We start from the raw sequence: 19,610 nt of genomic DNA, 5'->3' as shown, positions 1-19,610 counted from the left end.
TTATTATTTTCATTTGAACCGTCTTTGGGCAGCCTTTGCCAGCGGTTTCTTGTCTTTGAAATCAAGAGTTTAACATGTTTTTGAATTTCACGGTGCCCACCCACATCCATTGTATGACCAAAACGGTGGTAGAGCAATTATCAACTTTCTCGAAAATGCTAGCTTTGTCAACGTTTTGATCTGAACCATTGTATATGATCATTAGTAACCTTAAAACAGGGCTAAACATGCATTTTCCCTTTACTACTCCTTTAAACTTTTGAAATGTAAGTATAACGCGAAAATGCTAATATCTTTTAACGTGAGCTTTGCTTCAGAAGATTGATTAAGCTCAATGTGATATACGTTAGGTGACTAGTTTAAGGAGATCGTCATATTTTTCTTTTAGGTATGGTCCTTGACATTTTGGCTGAATGTCTTTAGAATCCTGAAATGTAATGTATTTAATAAGTGAGTCTTTGTGATCAACTGACTTCCTTGATGTCTGTCCTCTGAGCTGACATGAAACTGAGTTAGCAAAGTTTGTTAGTGAACAAGCCAAACTTGAATGACATTTGAGCCTGTGCATCTCTTTGCTGCGCATGGATGGTCTAATCAGGTTATTCTTCCCCAAACTGAATTAGGGCGGTACAACACTACTCTGCTCCATCCCCTAGTCCAGGGGTTCCCAAACCTTTCAGCCTGCCCAAAGTCCCCACTTTGGGAACTGCTGCCCTAGTCTAGAGACGCTTATCATCCCCTAGTCCAGAGACTGATCATCCCCTAGTCCAGAGACTGATCATCCCCTAGTCCAGAGACTGATCATCCCCTAGTCTAGAGACGCTTATCATCCCCTAGTCCAGAGACTGATCATCCCCTAGTCCAGAGACTGATCATCCCCTAGTCCAGAGACTGATCATCCCCTAGTCCAGAGACTGATCATCCCCTAGTCCAGAGACTGATCATCCCCTAGTCCAGAGACTGATCATCCCCTAGTCCAGAGACTGATCATCCCCTAGTCCAGAGACTGATCATCCCCTAGTCCAGAGACTGATCATCCCCTAGTCCAGAGACTGATCATCCCCTAGTCCAGAGACACTGATCATCCCATAGTCCAGAGACTGATCATCCCCTAGTCCAGAGACACTGATCATCCCCAATCATCCCCGTCCAGAGACACTGATCATCCCCAATCATCCCCTAGTCCAGATACACTGATCATCCCCTAGTCCAGAGACACTGATCATCTCCAATCATCCCCGTGTCCAGAGACACTGATCATCCCCAATCATCCCCTTGTCCAGAGACACTGACTTTCCCCTATCATCCCTTCGTCCAGAGACACTGATCATCCCCTAGTCCAAAGACGCTGATCATCCCCTATCATCCCTTAGTCTAGAGACTGATCATCCCCTGTCAGTCCCCATCATCCCATAGTTTAGAGACTAATCATCCCCTATCGTACCCTTGTCTAGAGACTGATCATCCCCTATCATCCCCTAGTTCAGAGATTGATAATCCCCCATCATCCCATAGTCCAGAGACACTGATCATCCCCTAGTCCAGAGACACTGATTATCCCCTAGTCTAGAGACTGATCATCCCCTATCATCCTCTAGTCCAGAGGCCGATCGTCCCCCTTCATCCCCTCTTCCAAAGACACTGATCATCTCGTATGATCTACATTGTTCTACTGTGTAGCAGTGTTCTGTGTAGCAGTGTTCTTCTTGGAGCGTGACAGTAGTGCAGAGACACTGAACACAGCCTTTTTTGATCAAAGGGAAAGAACAACTGTTATTGTTATTATTATTATATATATACTATATATATATGGAATCATTGTGTGTTTGATAGTAAGGTCCAGTGTGTTGCTTTTTCATGTGTTCTTTTAAACATTGCACCATACCGTTGGGAGACATCCTCCTCTTGCCTTTGGCCTGAATTTCTTAAAGGCAGTCGAGAGTGAAAGTGTAATGAGACCCCCCCCCCCCCACACACACACACACACATACACACAAACACATACACACACCGAGTGCATAGTAGAATTACTTACGTTCATGGATGCAAAATGGCACGTCATTCCCTAAGTTATATCTGTAGACCTTTCATCATTCTTTTTCATTAATCTTTATTTAACCAGGTTTAGACCCATTAAGATTACATTATCTTTTTCAAGAGCGACCTGGCAGGAGTACAAACAGTTAATACAGAACACACATTAAAAAATGAATCAGCTCAAAAGTAGTTAGTAGTTTGTTTTGCAGGCTATTCCATTGCTATACTGCCCTTATAACAAATAAGACCTTATTAGAGCAGTCTTAAAGCTCCCTGGTTACATTGCTGAGCTGAACCCAAGAATAATTCCCTGCAATTGTGTCCTTGAACAAAGCCCTTAACCCTAACAATAGCTCTTAACATCCAGGGGTGCTGCTCATGCCGGCTTACTCAGTGCTTAGGCTAAGGGGCAGTATTGGGATTGGGCCAGTCTTCATTAGGACCAATGCACATGATGAAGTGTGTGGGAATAGTATAGTCTTCATTAGGACCAATGCACCTGATGAAGTGTGTGGGAATAGTATAGTCTTCATTAGGACCAATGCACCTGAGGAAGTGTGTGGGAATAGTAGGCTATAGTCTTCATTAGGACCAATGCACATGATGAAGTATGTGGGAATAGTAGGCTATAGTCTTCATTAGGACCAATGCACATGATGAAGTGTGTGGGAATAGTATAGTCTTCATTAGGACCAATGCACCTGATGAAGTGTGTGGGAATAGTAGGCTATAGTCTTCATTAGGACCAATGCACATGATGAAGTGTGTGGGAATAGTAGGCTATAGTCTTCATTAGGACCAATGCACATGATGAAGTGTGTGGGAATAGTATAGTAGGAGAGGATGAGAGCTCCTATGGTGAGCAGGTTATTATTGTTTATCGTTGTTGGCAGTAGGCACAATGTGTGTGTTGCTAATAAAAATGGGTTATTTCAAATTTTTCATTGTGCTCCTAAATTTCTTTCTGTGCTCCTACATTTTAACATTTAGGAGCACATGTGCACCTAGTGAAAAATGATATCTTAGAGCCCTGGGCTAGACAGGGTACTAACATAATCTTACATCATCATTTCATGACTGGTCAGGGATTATTCAGTCCATTTGAGGTATGTTGTAATCGAATGGGTTTGACTTTAGGAAGAAGTGTGTTAAGTCATAAAATAGTAATTTGTATGAAAGATTCAATATAATTTTTAACTTGTATTCCAACTTCAATATGAATTGATGTGAAAATGTCTGGCTAGCAGCAATTATTGAGATCTTGAATTAACCAAGTCAGGACTACTCAGGCACTCGCTCAATTGACCCACTTGCCTTCAACTTCCACCAGCAGTCTTGAGGCTTAATTATTTAGCTAAAGGCTAGCATCTTAGAGATCAATTAGGTAATTAAGGTAATTGGAGAGAATCCTGCTCTATAGCCTTGGGTTTACGTTAAATTAGCCATTGATTAGCCATTTGTTTCAAGGAGAATACATTTGTGGTTTGATTACTGTAAGTAATGATATGCATTGTTTAAAAAAAAACACTAATTTTTGTAAGTTTTGGAAGGCTGGTGTTCAAGACCATCTTTTATTAAGGCCTTACTTAAAGCTACAGCACCACCCCTCAGCTGCCCCTCTACCTCTAAGGACTGATCTCATTAAGCTGCTTGGTCTATTCATTCTAAAGGGATCCAGCTGACTGTTGACTAATTTCTTCCATCATCTGATTGAGTGGATATTATGTTTTCCCAGAATGACATTTTGATGCCTACTTTCTCAGCTCACTCTCAGTCTTTCACTTTATTCCCATGAGCTTATGAGTTTTGACCATCTGTGATATAGATGTCTCAGACCTCTCTCATTTAAATCTCTCTCTTCATGACTCTTGTTTTTGTGAGTGAATATGATTGCTTTGGGACAACTGGCCTCAAAAGAAAACTAGTGCCTGCTTATTTTATTTGGATAAAATATCTGCTCTAGGTCATTTACACCATACTGCAAATGTAGTGTCCATAGATATTTAGCAAGATAGTTAATTACTTGCATAGATATGTAATTTGTATGAAAAGCATGTAGCCTTTTCCTTAGGCCATACAGCAGGTTGCAATACCAGACAGTCTGAGATCTCCGTCTACTAATCGTCTGGGGATTCTTCATTACCTCTGCCCCAGGGGCAAAGCCCCGCAGGGCGGAAGGTAATGTTTTCGCCCCTGTCTGTCTGTCTGTGTGTATGTCTGTAGGTGGACAGGATTAAACAAAAACTACCGGCCCGATATGTAGGGCTGGGTTAAAAAAAATAAAATAATTGATTCTGAATCGATTCTGAATCAAATGATTCAGAATCAATTCATGAATCCCAAAATCGATCTTTTATTTAATGAATAAATGAATGAATGAATAGTTAATTCATTCAATGATTCATTCATTCATTCATTCATTCATTTTTGGAAATCTGTATCGATACCCAACCCTAGTATTGATGTGTTGCATAACTTGGCAGTCATGTAATTAAGGTTACAGCTAAAAAAAAAACTGGTTTTAGTAACACTAACCGAATCGATATTGAAACGAATCGAATTGAATCGTGATAATCGATTCTGAACCTTGTGAATCAGAATAGAATAGATTCTTGAAATTCGAATCGATACCCAGCCCTACTGATATGCATGAAACTCGGTGGAGGGGTGCAGCATGGGCCAAGGAACTCACCATTACATTTTGACCATGATTCATTCATGGGTGGCTCTACAGTACCCATATTACTGTAACTTCAGTGTAGTGGGGGATTTAGGTTTCGGTTTCCTCATAGGTTTCAGGTTCTTGGCGCCACTTGCAATACCGAGCTTGGCCACTATGCCAAAAACTGGCTGTTCCTGGCCATGGGGGCTTGCTTCATGCGCCACTGAGCAACTTTCATTGGATTGAATGGGCTGCCATTTTGCATGCCTTATCCACTTCTTATAATACATCCATGATCCAGCCATGATCAGTTATGCTCGCGTCAACAGGCTGGTGTCTATTTACTTTTTCAGCTCGATCCGGAAGGTAGAACACTAGAGCCCGTCTACCATAATTTTTCCGTCCAGCGGATGGAAGATGACGCTGCAGCAGTGTTATTATTTAAATCAGCAATATTTAGTTGAGTGAACCATTTAGAGACCGACTTGTGAGTCTAGACCATTGGTACTACCCATGTATATTCAGTCTTGCATGCTTGGACCTTGCATCAACCCTGAGTCAGTAAACAGGAGTTTACATGTCTGTCCTCTTCCATTGGGGCTTAAATATTCAGCATTATGTCAACATTCTGCCACCTCTGCAGTCCAGTTTCCAGAAAGGAATTAGCGCTCTGAGTGCATGCTTTTTCTTTGCCCCCCCAATTGTACTGTTCAAAAGGAGAGCATTTATTTTCTTCCACAGCTCAAATTGAATTGAATTTGCCTGTGGATTATTTTTAAATAAATGGGATTTCATTCCCTGACCTAACTGGACAGAACCTACTGTGTGATGAGTGTTTCAGTGCATTGCAGGTATCAACTCCAGCAGTGGGGGAGATGGGCGGCATCCGAAATAGCTCCGTTGTTTGCCTCTCACCTTTCTCAAAATTGTACCATGGATAAAAAGGTCTAGTGACAGAAAGCAGATAATTCTAGCCTGGGTCCAGACATTCGAATCCGCCCACAGTTCTCAACAGAATGTAACGAGTTGACAACTGTCTGATATCAGGCTAAGATAATTCCTTTCCTCCACTGCAACCCAGCACCCACCTGTATATATATTAGGGCTGTCAATTTAACATGTTGATAATGTAACCTTATGGTTAATAGGAATGACAACGCCACTCTCTTTAAGGGGAGCGACCCTAATATTAATACAACTTGTTACCTAGGCCTACTTAATTAGTCCCCACACAGGGTATCGAATGAAGTGGTGGAACAGAGGCTTTGTAGACCAAGTGTTACAGTTTTATTATAATTCTCACGGTAAAAACACAATATAAAATTCTGGACCACGAATAGGATACAGGTACAACTAGGGGATAATCAAGATGCCAAATCAATAGAATACGGGCACTCAAGGCCCAGCACTATAAACAGAATAAGGGCACTCAAATTACACATCAGGTAGAACACACTTCAAGTTGATATTTCACTCGTTAGATGTTGCACACAGGCTGGTCACAGCACCTCTAATATGTAAAGAAAACCACACAGCACTTCTAGGTTTAGAATCAAATCACACTGGTAAGATAAGTCTGATCAAATGGCACGAGTTATCCGAGCGGTAGGGCACCTAAGCGAGGCACAGATGGTTACAATTTTAATCCCAAACATGGAGGCAACAGGGAGGGATGGCCTCGGAGGAAAAACAGTGACTGACCGATACAGCCTCACTCACGATCTACTCGCTCGCTCAGTAGGTTAAAAGTGGGTCGGCCAGGTAACTACAGAACTACATTCAGCTGTGGCCAGCATACATCTCAACACTTTAATCCGATGAACACGGGCAACTGTGCTACTGGGGAGGTTATGACCCCTACCGCCGCTAGCACCACCACATCAGAGAGAATCTTAGAGACTGCGAGACGAGCGTTTCAATCTGCCCATCACAGAGAACAAACGGGAACTCTCAAGTCTCCCGAGATTTCCCTTATACCCGTTTTTGCTACATTCGGCATAGCCTACCAGTGAACTCCTGGGTCCTAGTGCCCCACAGGTTACAATTAGATCAATTAATTATGCAAAAATTAACACACTAACTAAAATGTATTGAAGAAAAAAATAATAATTATATGTGTATATATAACAATATCCTTTGCTCCTATTGCGTATGTCACCCTTGGGCTAACTGACTATAAGCTATTATAGACGCTTGCATTTGCTTGAAAAAGTTGAATGTCCAAGTGAGGTTTGGAAATAAAAATATCTTCATTTATTTGTGATCCATAATCCATCGATAGTCCAACAATATATATATATATATATATATATGACATCAGTGGTGGATTAGACTACTGTTTTTCACCCTCTTTAGTGTTTATATTGTATCCAATGGTCATGCTGCCTACCCAAAATACAGCCAATTCCAAGCATACTGTACTATTTAAACAGACAGAATTAATGAATGAGTCGGGCTCTGGCCATAAGTCGCTCCCATTTAAGTCCACTTGTCATGTTTAATTGAGCGCTCTGAAGGCAGACAGCAGATGTAATCATTTGAGCTGATCATGGTGTAATGCAGGTGGGTCCAGTCCTCCCCCTCTTCTCCACCCTGATGTCTGATGTGAGTGACCCCTTATGTAATTGATGCAATTGCGTCAAGTAGATCAAACCATTTAGTAGCAAAACGGGGCCAAACACTGCAACGCAATGAAGGAATGGGAGTCATGTCTGTCTGAGATGCACGCTAATCAGCTTTAGGTATGAGGAATAAAGCTGTCTGAAGTCTTTTATGCATATAACTTCTGAAACGTCCTTTTCTTCTGTTCTAATTTTCTGAAATTCTGTTATTTCTTCTACAGACTGTTAGTCGGGATAAAACTTTCCAGTCAGACAACGAGGGCAACCAGGTTTTCAAGGGACACAGGTAGGCTTGTTTTTATACAGTAGCTCTTCTGTTTTCTCAGTCACTGGCAGGAATGAATGACAGGTTTTGTGGGGATATGAGGTTTATCTGAGATGAAAAGTTTTTGATGCCGGCAGCTGTTTGGTAACTGGTGGGGTCTGTTTTCATGTGGTCTGGACACCCTCGTGGTATCCTTGCACAATCTCTTTGTGCAGCACCGGTCCCTGCTAACCAGAGAATTCAGGCATCCTAATCTCTTTCCCCGTATGGTATCCAAGAGGAACTGCCAAAGGTGGAAGCCAAGTCCAGACTGATGACTGGGGAAGCGCACAGTGGGAGGGCAGAACCAAACCAGAGTGGCTCATTGTGGCTTGTAGCTACAGAGCTTGCTAGTGGTAGGGATGGATGGGATATTCTTTTGTTGCTTGGTTTGGTAGCGGAATATGCCGTTGTTGTTTTCATATCTGGAAGGCACATACAGTAAGGTTGCCAGTGATGTAGTCTGACTCAAAAGATGTAGGTTATCAGTTTATTACCGCCCAATCAGTGGCGCAGGTTCATGTGGTCAGCCAATCCAGACTACGCAAAACATCAATGACCTAGCAACCGCACCAGCGAAGACGATTGTGATTGATTTCAAGAAATACAGCGTTTTTTCCCCTTATCCTAGAATGGTAATGAATCCAGCCAGATGGCTTTCTCCAGGGTGGCACAGCGTAAACGAAGTACTGTAGGCATATAGGTCTTGCTATCCAAGACTACCAGTAGTGTGCAAACAGAAGCAAGCAAGGCGATAAACACAAAGTCTGCAATTAAACGGTGGAATAATATTTACATCTATATATTTTACAATAGTGGCTTTTTTGCCAACTTTTGGGGGGGAAGGGAAGCTCAACAAACTGAGGTTAATAAACTATTGAGCTTATTAAATTATCGATAACATCAATTCAAAGTACATTATTTTGACTCCTCTCTGCTTCTCAGGAACCTAGTGACCTGTCTGTCCGTGTCCATGGACGGCACGCTCCTGCTCTCCGGCTCCCACGACGAGACCGTGCGACTGTGGGACGTCCAGAGTAAACAGAGCATCCGCAGCATCAGCCACAAAGGTGGGTCTCTTGCCTCCGACCCCTCCACTCCCGGGCCTCCCCTCAGTGCCCTACAACCCACCTCTTCAGCTTAGATTGCATAGAGCAGTGGTTCTCATCTGGTGGAGCCTCAGGACCCACATTTTTCCTTATCATGAAGTCGCGACCAAAATTTATTCCACAGCACTCAAATTTATTCCGCAAAAATAGAAAAAGTCTGTGACACATAACACAACATTGGCACACGCCAAGGTTAGCCCACTTCCTGTCATGTCTCGTAAATAAATTATTTAAATTATTGAATTGAATTGAATTGTGTGTCCTGCAAAATAAAACCCCAACATTTTCTCTATACATATATATATATTTTAAAATCCCTTAAAAAAAAGAAAAGAAAAGGGAAACCGCCAACGAGGCCGCGACCCAATCAAAACGGCTCCGCGACCCACCTTTGGGTCGCGACCCACCAGTTGAGAAACGCTGGCATAGAGGGTGTGCAGATGAGGATTGACATGTTTTCCGCTTTTGCCCCTAAATGAGCAAGACATGTCACAACGAGGGCCAAAACATGCTGTTCCATAGTAAACTATAAAAAGGAATGTGCAAGCAGTCCAAGGGGGCGTGTTAAGTCAAGGGAGGTTTATTTGGATAGCACATGTTCATACAGCTAAATGCAATTCACAGTGCTTTACAGAATAAATAAATAAAGTTTAAATAAAAAAAAAGACATAATTTAAACGGTTTGAAATCCAAAAGATTTAAATATAATCCAAACAACACTACGTGATAAAAGCAAGATTAAAAAGGTATGTCTCACTTAAGTTTCCACAGTTTCAGCCATTCTTAGGTTCTCTAGCATGGTATTCCAGAGGCTGGAAATGGAAAGCTGCCTCTCCATGTCTCTTGGTCCTGGCTTTTGGAAACCGTTTAAAGTTCAGTGTCAGACGTCTGAGGAGAGTCAACTATCAACGCGTGCGCGAAATAATCTTCCAACAACTGTCATTGTGTTTCACTTTGAGCCAGTCAGAGAAAAGCTTTTATTTTTGCTTTAGTAAGAGTATTAACAAACGAGCTTGAAAGCTTGAAATTGTCATTTTGGGCCGTTTGAACCGGTTGATGGTGTGATCTTCATGTCCCGGCCTTTAGCCACATGAGCTTTATATCTCAGAGGCTCTCGGTCGGCCTCAAACATCCTCTCAGCCCTTGTCTTTTGTGAGCCATAAAGGGTCAGCCTGTGCTTGAGTGGTGGGGAGGTCCCAACCACCCCTCTACATCACAGAGTCAATCCCCAGAGTCCCAGCCCTCTTTCAGTTATCTTATTCTCTCTCCCTCCAAAGACCTGCTTGGTCATGAAGGCAATTATAGCAAACTTCCACAGGCCCTTCACTGTCCTAATTTCTGTCTGTGTTCACTAAGCTCCATATCGACCAGCAAATAGCAGGGCCGGAAAATCAGCTTGGCAAATTAAGTTGGTGTTGTAAGTACATAAACAAATGACTTATTTTCAGTTCATTATGCATTATGTTTTAATTGCATAATCGTATGGGGGCACCATTTAATGCAAATGCAGGTAGATATAATACAAGTGATCTTAGCTGAGAACACAGTATTACAACTCAGTTCAAATTGTATGTGCTACATACAAAGTCATTCAAAGTACAATGTGCAGTGAAATGCTTAATGTACCCGTTCCAGCTAAGACAAGCAATGATGTAAAAAAAATAATTAGGTGTGTGTTTGTTTGTGTGTGTGTGTGTGTGTGTGTGTGTGTGTGTGTGTGTGTGTGTGTGTTCATCAATCTCAGTCTGCAGGAGGAGTTTTTGACTCAATCAAGTGACCTAAGATAATGTGATGACGCTCGGACGTGGTCAAAAGTTAATAATATTTATTGAAACTATACTAATCAATTATCAAAATAATATTATAACACAATTCAATAATAGATGGAAAAACACGTGGCAATATGAAAACACAGCAGAAATGAAAAGAATGATGTCAGATTATAACAGCCTATCCTAAATCTTCTAAGCTTAATCAACACTTTGGCATCACCCCACATCAAAGAGAACGCATGGATGTCAACCTTACAGTGATGTGTGAAGAGCGTTGTCCGGGCGGTGTTGTCTGGCTCGAAGCGTGACGTGACTGATGGTCGCTCGGTTTGATGAAGGGGGCAGCGCGCCTGCGCTCCCGTTGAAACAGTGATAGTAGCGTTGCTGCGCAAAGTTGATGTTCGCGGAGTTCAAAGTTCAGTTTCAGAGTTCACAAGTTGCAAATATCTCATTCAAAACCTCTGCTCTCGCCAGAGGTGGATCTTTGAAGAGTTGGTGGAAATTCCTAAGCCCTGTGTCGACTACAGAGTTCTTAGATAGCGGTTCAGCATTCCACAGATACAGGCTGATCTTATCGACCAGGCACACACTTGAAGTTACTGGAGAGTTGAGAGAGATTGCACGAGAGAACAAGACAAGAGAACAAGAGAGGGAGAGTCCTTGTCTGATCCCTTTTAAAAGGGCAGGAGTGAGGTGTGACCTGTGGGCTTAGAAAGGCATTAGATTGGTCACTTAGATCAATAACCCAGTGGGCCCTTGTTACCATCGTAAAACAGAGCTCACATTCTGTACTCACTCTGGAATCATCAAATATCCCGGTTATGGTTTCAACATGATATGACATTTCCACAACATGCATAATCAACTGATCCATGATTTTAGCCAAAGATGGATACCAAACTTGACTATGGTAGACTTAGCAGCATAGAATCAGTTATTTATAACACACAGTACAGTTGCATTCCAAATACAGTGCATCACACAATTTCTTTGTTCACCGGGCTTATTCACATGGTGTTTGCATCACATGGTGGAGATGGAGCAGTTTCACTTTATTAAAGCAACAAGGTAAAGAGGTTCACTCCCTTGTCTCACTGTGTGAGTGGATGTGGAATGTGGCCTGGCGCAGGGGGATGGGGGAGACAGGAGGTGTTAGGTCTGTTATCAAGACCCGCATTCCAACCTTCCAGTGAGATGGCCTCACAATAACAGTAGAACTGTCAGGTCCTACAATCCTACACGTCTCTGGGAGCACCCGCCCATCCACGCCCACAAAAGAAAAAAGATGTGAACTTGAATTTTGCCATTGCTAACTGATTCACCCATCGGTAAGTACACAGCTAGAATGATGAATATCTAGCTAGAACCCTAGCTAGCTGTCCTGGTAGCTAGCTAGAATGCTAGTTAGCTGGCAGCTGGTAGGGTAACATTCTATTTATATAAGGTCATCTTATTAAGCATTAGTTAATCGGTAATAAGGTCCTTATAAGAGGTGTATTAACATTAACGTGTTAATAAGACATGTATGTGTTAATAATAAATAAGACATGTATGTGTTAATAATAGCATTATACATATGTTTATTGTTAGATTATAAGAAAGTTATAAGAAACTTAACAGTTTATAAACTGCTTCAGAACACTAATAAAAGCCTTTAGTTTCTTATACATACATAGCTTAGCATAATTAGCTTTTGATTATGCACTTATTGATATTTAAGAAACGTGTTAACAGTGTACCTTAATGGTAAGATTTGTCTGTATGCGAATGTACCATAATGGTAAAGGCCTGTCTGTCAGTGAATGTACCATAATGGTAAAGGCCTGTCTGTAAGTGAATGTACCATAATGGTAAATACCTGTCTGTAAGTGAATGTACCATAATGGTAAAGGCCTGTCTGTCAGTGAATGTACCATAATGGTAAGACGTGTCTGTAAGCGAATGTGCCGTAATGGTAAATGCCAGACTATAAGCGAATGTACCATCTGCTTCTGAGAGATAATGACTTCCCAGGTCCTGAACCCTGTTCATAAATGTTCAATCAGAAGGCCAGCTCAAGGCAGGGTCTCTCCATATTGGCCTATAAGTGTGACTCAAATTAGTTTTTCTCCATCTCATGAATATAAAAGGAGCCTACTTGAGGCTGATGCACTCTCTTTCTCTAACACACTCAGACATGCACTCCACCACCATATACACCATCACCATCGTGACTGGCGTTCTGAGTTGCGGTGCCGTAATTAACCAAATCCAGCTTCTGTCACCGCTAATCCAAGGTAAAGTAAAAATCGAGACAGCGTTTAGACTTCAAAGACCCCTCCGCCCAGCGCTGTCTGCGTTCATTCTTCTGCAGGGATGAAACTGACGGCTTCACTAATCCTCACTGGTGGTACTGGCTCTGCTGCCGTCTTCCTTTCCTCATGAACGCGAGGGTGGGCTTGGGGGGTCAGTAGTCATTTGACCCCCCCTGTACATTAGTGCAAATTGGCATGCATGCTGTACAGTCTGTAAGTCTGTGCGTGTGTGTGCATTCGTTCGTGCATTCGTCGATTTGTCCGTCACATGTACCAGAGGGGCGCTCGACCACAAGTCTTTTTTTTTTCCCCCATTGCCAAATACATTTTACTTTGTACATAATCGCTTGAGGTTCTTTTATATTTACTGTTTTAATTCCCAATATTTTAATTCACTACTTTTGAATAAATGCTTACATTTTAGATTCAAAATATGATGGGCCTCTAGTATAAGCAAGCTCTATAGATTATAGAAACTAAAAATATCCCTCTCCACTTTGGGACGACAAGTTCACTGTGCACTTGTTCCTCAGAGGACTTCTATAGTGATGTAGTGGATAGAGAGAGATACAGTTCTCGGGCGACTCAAAGCGTACAGGTAACTTATTTTTTATGGTAATGGTCAGTCTGTGTCATGTTCCATTTCCCAGTTCTCAAACACTTTGTTGCGCCATGTAATAATATAGATATATTGAACGTTCGTAAGATGAAAGGCAGCCCATCTATCTACGGCATCTGCTCAACATACTACTAAAAAAACGTTCTGTTCTTCTGCATGTTTTTCATTCTGGGTTCTTGGGCAGAAACCCTTGCGAACACCGGGAGAACATAACATGCCTGAATGTAACAGAACATTTTCCTATCTGGAATCGGTACCTACTTACCTACCCTACCTACCTAGAGTGATTGAAGCTGGCAGGCTTCAGTGGGCCAAGAACACCATCCTGCATTGGAGAAGACAGGAGCTGTCAGAATCATTGTCTGGCAGAAGCCTTCCTTATAGGATTTACAGAGAGCTCTAACTCAAGCCCTTCACTGGGAGACAGAATGAGGATCGCTGGAAATATCTGGAATATTTCTTCGTCTTCAGACCCTAGCTGTGAAACTGGCATACGGTTCTGTTCATAAGGTCTGGTTCATACCGTTTGCTTCATACGGTATGGCTCATACTGTTTTATACAGTCTGGTTCATACTCATTTATAAGGTTTGGTTCATACGGTCTGGTTCATACTGGTGTATAGGGTTAGGGATGGGAATTGATACAATTTTTGCGATTCCGATTCCATTTTCGATTCTGCTTATCGATCCGATTCCTTATCCATTCTCATTGGGCAAAAGAGTACAAACAGGTTTATTAACATTAATGTTCTTTTATATATACTTTGAACATGCCAATAACAGTGCTGTCTTTTTAGGTTTTTAATATTTTTTCTATAGAAAAAGATGAATAAAACATGAATTATTCTGTTGAATTGTAAATCCAATAACAGTCTAACATGTTACTAATAGAAATTACAATGCTCCATTTAAAAAGGGTATATGAGCTTAGCTGACAAAAATAAAACTAGCAGCGGCAACTGGCATCAAATACAATCAAGTTTAGTCCAAATGGAACTGAGTCGGTCTGCAACCATCAACTGTATGGAGAATTAGTAGTAGCCTCTGACCCAGACTGACTACCACCAGCCTGACTCTGAACGTCATCATCTAAATTACATGGATGGAAATGGAGATTATTCATAAAGTGAAAGCTGGTTTACACAATTATACAAATGGCACTAACACAATAGACACGGACTCCTGATGAGTTTATCTTCGACTACACTAACGTTAGCTGCGCTGCTGTCGTCACTCCGGAGCGCATCAAAACCGGGACATTCCTGCAAAGTTATCGCATGCTGTGTGGCCAAATGTTTTTGCATATTTGTAGTATTTCCCTAGCCTGGTATGAACATCCCGATCTAGCGAGTTCACTGCTATCGGTCTGGCCTTCGCCCCATAGAGAGCGATTATGTGGGCGGGGGTACCTGCCTTGACAGAACACCTTCAGCCAATCAGCGTTCAGCAAAATTTTGTCAAATCCAGTTGGAAGAACGGCAAAAACGTCTTTTCCACCGAGAAACTCCGCTAGTGCATACTCTTGTTCTTGTTTAAGTGTTGTGATTAAGTCTATTTCTGCAATAACTGCGCTTATAGCTGCGTTTATTCTTCTAACGTTAACATTACCACTCTTTGTCGGCAAGTGGCCGTCTAGTCATCTTGTCGCGTGAAATGTAACCACGCTTTCGAACGTTTATGCCTAGACGACATGTTGCTGGCCTCTTTTACCGCGGTCTAATAAAACAAAACCCACACACGCAGAATCCTGGCGACACCAATATTGTAACGACTTTCACAATCAAGCGTCCTCACCTATACAGTAGATATGCCCCACCAATCGAACCTATGCTAGCATCTCTCATTTGCTGCTACCTGTACAACCTGTCACTCTTTTAATTTTGACCCGTTGATACACCCTCAGAACACCAGCTTGAGTGGCGAAGTGGCTCAGACTATCCTCTATTATGTAGTATGCGGAGCGGAGCAATTCAACATAATATTTGAGTCTGGAGACAGACTAGGTTCATACTGGCTTATACGGTCTGGTTCATACGGTCTGGTTCATACAGTCTGGTTCATACAGTCTGGTGGTTCATACAGTCTGGTTCATACAGTCTGGTGGTTCATACAGTCTCGTTCATACGGTCTGGCTCGAGACAGAAGAGTTGTCCCTACTGTTGATGGTGTTCTTCCCAGCCCTAATTGTATGGTGCCTGTCCAGGGACATCTTCATGCACGTCTAAGTATCTGCAGTGTGTTGGCAGGGTTTACATCTTAGTTCCTCCCTCCCCCATGTCTCTGCACTCCGCTTCTGTGACCCTGCTTGGCAGCCGGCACAATTTATGGGTGTGTGTTGGAGGGGCCCTGGACCATTAGTGTAATTCCAGGAGTGGGAGCCAAGTCCGCCTGATCAATACCTGTAATTGAGAGGGAGATAATTAGCCAGCCCTTATTACCACAACAGGGAATAAATATACTCTTCCTCTGTTGCCCAGTACAAACTGCTATTTAAACAGTCCCTCACACTGGCATGTTTTGGAGAACAGGTCTGTTTCTGGACTGTACATGTCGTTCACCCATCCCTTATCTGCCACCAACTCCCCTTTCTTCTTTTTCTTCAAGTTGGCTCTTTTCTTCATGAAGGACAATCACAATACCTCTTTGTGCCAGTGGCCATCACACTCTATAACTGTGCCTGAGTGCCTGAGTGTTGTGTATGTGTACATGTACAGTATGTATCTATATACAGGTATGTATATCATACATATTTATACAAATTTACAAATATATATAAACTTCTTGTACCATATATGTAAGGGATAATACACGACAAGTATACGGTCTGGTCTGTTTCATACTGGTGTATGAACCAGTATGGTTCGGCTGCGCCTTGTGCCAATGACCGCAGCACAACCCGTGGTATATTGGCCATATACCACAACCCTCAAGTGAGTTAACATAGCCCCAGGCCAACACCCCCTCCCCAATCCTAACACACACACAGACACGTACGCTCACACACACACACACACACACACACACACACACACACACACACACAGATACACACCACCCCCCTGCATTATTCATCATGGCTTTTGTGAAGACTTTGGGGATTATATTTATGTGCTAGTAAATTAACTAAAAACTGTTTATTGTATTGGCCCATGTTAAGGGACAGGTGTTTCCGTTCTCTGCTTATCTACTTGTCCTGCATGCCCTGATAGATCTCTCACACTCTCCCTCCCTCTCTTTCACACTCTTTCTCTCTCTCTTTCCCCTTCTCCCTTCCTCTCCCTCTTTCTCTCCCTCTCTCTCCCTTCCTCTCCCTCCCGCTCTCTCCCTCTGTCCCTATCTCTCCCTCTCTCTCCCCATCTCTCCCTATCTCTCCCTCTCTCCCCCTATCTCTCCCTCTCTCCCCCTCTCTCTCCCTTCCTCTCCCTCCCGCTCTCTCCCTCTGTCCCTCTCTCTTCCTTTCTCTCCCTCTCTCCCCCAATCTTCCCTCTCTCCCCCTCTCTCTTCCTTTCTCTCCCTCTCTCCCCCTATCTCTCCCTCTCTACCCCTCTCTCTTCCTTTCTCTCCCTCTCTCCCCCTATCTCTCCCTCTCTCCTCCTCTCTCCCCCTCTCTCTCCTCTCCCTATCTCTCCCTCTCTCCCCCTCTCTCCCCCTCTCTCCTCTCCCTCTCTCCCCCTCTCTCTCCCTATCTCTCCCTCTCTCCCCCTATCTCTCCCTCTCTCCCCCTATCTCTCCCTATCTCTCCCTCTCTTCCCCTATCTTCCCCTCTCTCCCCCTCTCTCCCCCTCTCTCCCCCTCTCTCTCCCTCTCTCTCCCTCTCTCTCCCTCTCTCTCCCTATCTCTCCCTCTCTCCCCCTCTCTCTCCCTATCTCTCCCTATCCCCCCCTCTCTCTCCCTATCTCTCCCTATCCCCTGCTGAATCTTAGATAAGACGAGGAAAAAACACCCCAGGAAAAGCGCCTCACCAACAAGCTACTCTTAGTGCAACGTTCCTTAGTGCTGAGAGGAAAATATTATTTTACATTATTTTAAAGTTATTCAGAGGTAAGCTACAGTAGTTAACTCTGACTAAGGTGGTCATTATTTCGCTGTCTTTATTTCTCTATGATGGATATAGTGTAATGTTTTGGCAGAGCTGAACCCAAACGACCAGACAGGAGGTAGTAAAACGGCTCTGCTCGCGGGTGCGTTTTATTATAAGGGTAATCGAAAGAGCGGTCAAAGTTCAGTCAATGGGTCAGGCGAAGGGCAAACAGCATCAGTGTCCGTCTCCAATCCATAATCCTAGTCGAGGGGTCAGGGGAACCTTGGGTCCAGTAACTAGTGCCGAGGATCACATGCATAACGGTATTAGCAACAAAACACAATGTAATTGCACCAGGCTCTAAATAATTGGACTCCAAGAGATAAAATAACAGCTATACTTGCCACCATAAAGACAGCGAAGATCTGGTGACCAGTCACAGGAAAGCCCGGCGTTCTTAAACAGTATGCAGGTGATTGGTGATCCCGAAAAGCCAGCCATCATTCTGATTACCGTCAACTGAGACATGGGAGAGCGCCCCGGGCCCGTGCAGAGGTGGAGTGTATAATCTGTTCATTTATAATGTGTCCACAACAGTTTGTTTCCTTTCAGTACAGGTGCATCTCAGAAAATTAGAATATTGTGGAAAGTTAAGTATTTTCCGTAATTTGATTCAAAAGGGGACACTTTCATATATTATAGATTCATTACACATGTAGTGAAATATTTCAAGGCTGATTGCCTCCATGCCACGCTCCACGTTGATGCAGTAATTTGTATTGTACCAAGTATTGAGTATATAAATGAACATACTGAACATACTGTACAATCATAAAGATTAAAACAAAAAAGGCTTGAAATATTTCATTTTGTGTAATGGATCTAGAATACATGAAAGTGTCAATGTTTGAATTAAATTACAGAACATAATGGATTTTTTCACAATATTCTAACTTTATGAGATGGTTCACCTAGGTTACCTAATCAACTCCGCTCTGCAACATTTATTTTTCCTACAATATGCAAATGTGACACTGCCTTTTATTACTGTGACATATGTCAATATGGCCGCCCGTCGATATCCGACATCCTCAATCATTAGAGGCAAATGTGTATGTCTCCCCAGTGATTTTGTCAATCAGTGATCCTGGTCTGCCTCTAGAATTGACCGACAAGGTTAGTAGCCAAGGGGATTTTAATAACTGGAACCCAGGCAGAGGTGTCTGAATATGGCATCTTGGTAAATGGTAAATGGACTGCACTTATATAGCGCTTGTTATCCAAAATGATTTACAATGAAGGCCTCTCATTCACCCACTCACACACACATACACATACCAATGGCGGCCACTGCCATGCAAGGTGCTAGCCTACTCATTGGGAGCAATTTGGCTTCAGTGTGGGGTTGCAAATTGTATTCACATTCCTGAATGTATCATGGTATTTATTATGTTAACGATCAATAAACAGATTAATTGTAATTAAAATACAAAAAATTCCAAACGATACCAAATGCGTTTTTTATTTTTTTATTAACTCTTTATTACGGACGGATTGGGTTATATTTCTGCCTGCAGAGCTGCTCCTCGCAAAAACTGAGCCGATGGTAGGTTTCCTGCAGGTGAGACGAGGAGGAGAGCCAACTATTCCGAGTGAACGTTCGAGTGATAGAGCACTGCTGTTGTCAACGTGTTGTACGTGTACACGGCATTACAGTATTTCCAAGTTGCTTCTTGTCCTTTTTTTTCAAAGCACACAATGCTTTGCTTGGCCCGCGTCATTTTTCAAAATATGCTTTTGTTGATTTCTCCTCTGCATTTCTCCTGAGATGGCTGCTTGGTTATATAGAATAGTTATATTGCGTCCTCTGGAGATTGTTTGATATGAGATTGAGTAAATTTAATGTGCTCGAGCAAATCCTTAACGACCAATTTTCCTTGAATCAATTTTTGATTAATTGTTTGCATCCCTAGTTCAATGTCTTGCCCAAGGACACTTCGACATGTTGTCAGGAGGAGCCAGGATTCGAGCTGCTGACCCTAGGATTATTGGATGACCCGCTCTACCTCCTGAGCTACAGTAGCCCCTAAAGGGAGAGTTCAACAAACCAGATAGTTTCAGAGCCCAAATGCACAATACACACTGCACTCCCGAAGCAGAACTTATCGTTG

The 19,610-nt window shown here is 42.6% G+C and overlaps 1 protein-coding gene across 1 annotated transcript in view; it reads left to right on the top strand.

Annotated features, from left to right (window-relative positions):
• The window catches only part of wdr18 (WD repeat domain 18), a gene marked incomplete at its 5' end in the record, with an annotated part of 64,192 nt that overhangs the window by 18,791 nt on the left and 25,791 nt on the right, over positions 1-19,610 (top strand). Inside the window, 2 exons of the mRNA XM_084435931.1 lie at positions 7,542-7,606; positions 8,570-8,694. Of these exons, the coding sequence (XP_084292057.1) occupies positions 7,542-7,606; positions 8,570-8,694 (190 nt within the window). The remainder of the gene's footprint in view (positions 1-7,541; positions 7,607-8,569; positions 8,695-19,610) is intronic.

The sequence above is a fragment of the Borostomias antarcticus genome (assembly GCF_949987555.1).
Source record: "Borostomias antarcticus genome assembly, chromosome: 3".
In the NCBI taxonomy this organism is placed as follows: domain Eukaryota; kingdom Metazoa; phylum Chordata; class Actinopteri; order Stomiiformes; family Stomiidae; genus Borostomias; species Borostomias antarcticus.
The sequence above is the reverse complement of the archived record's forward strand: the minus strand, read 5'-3'. Positions and strand labels throughout refer to the sequence as shown.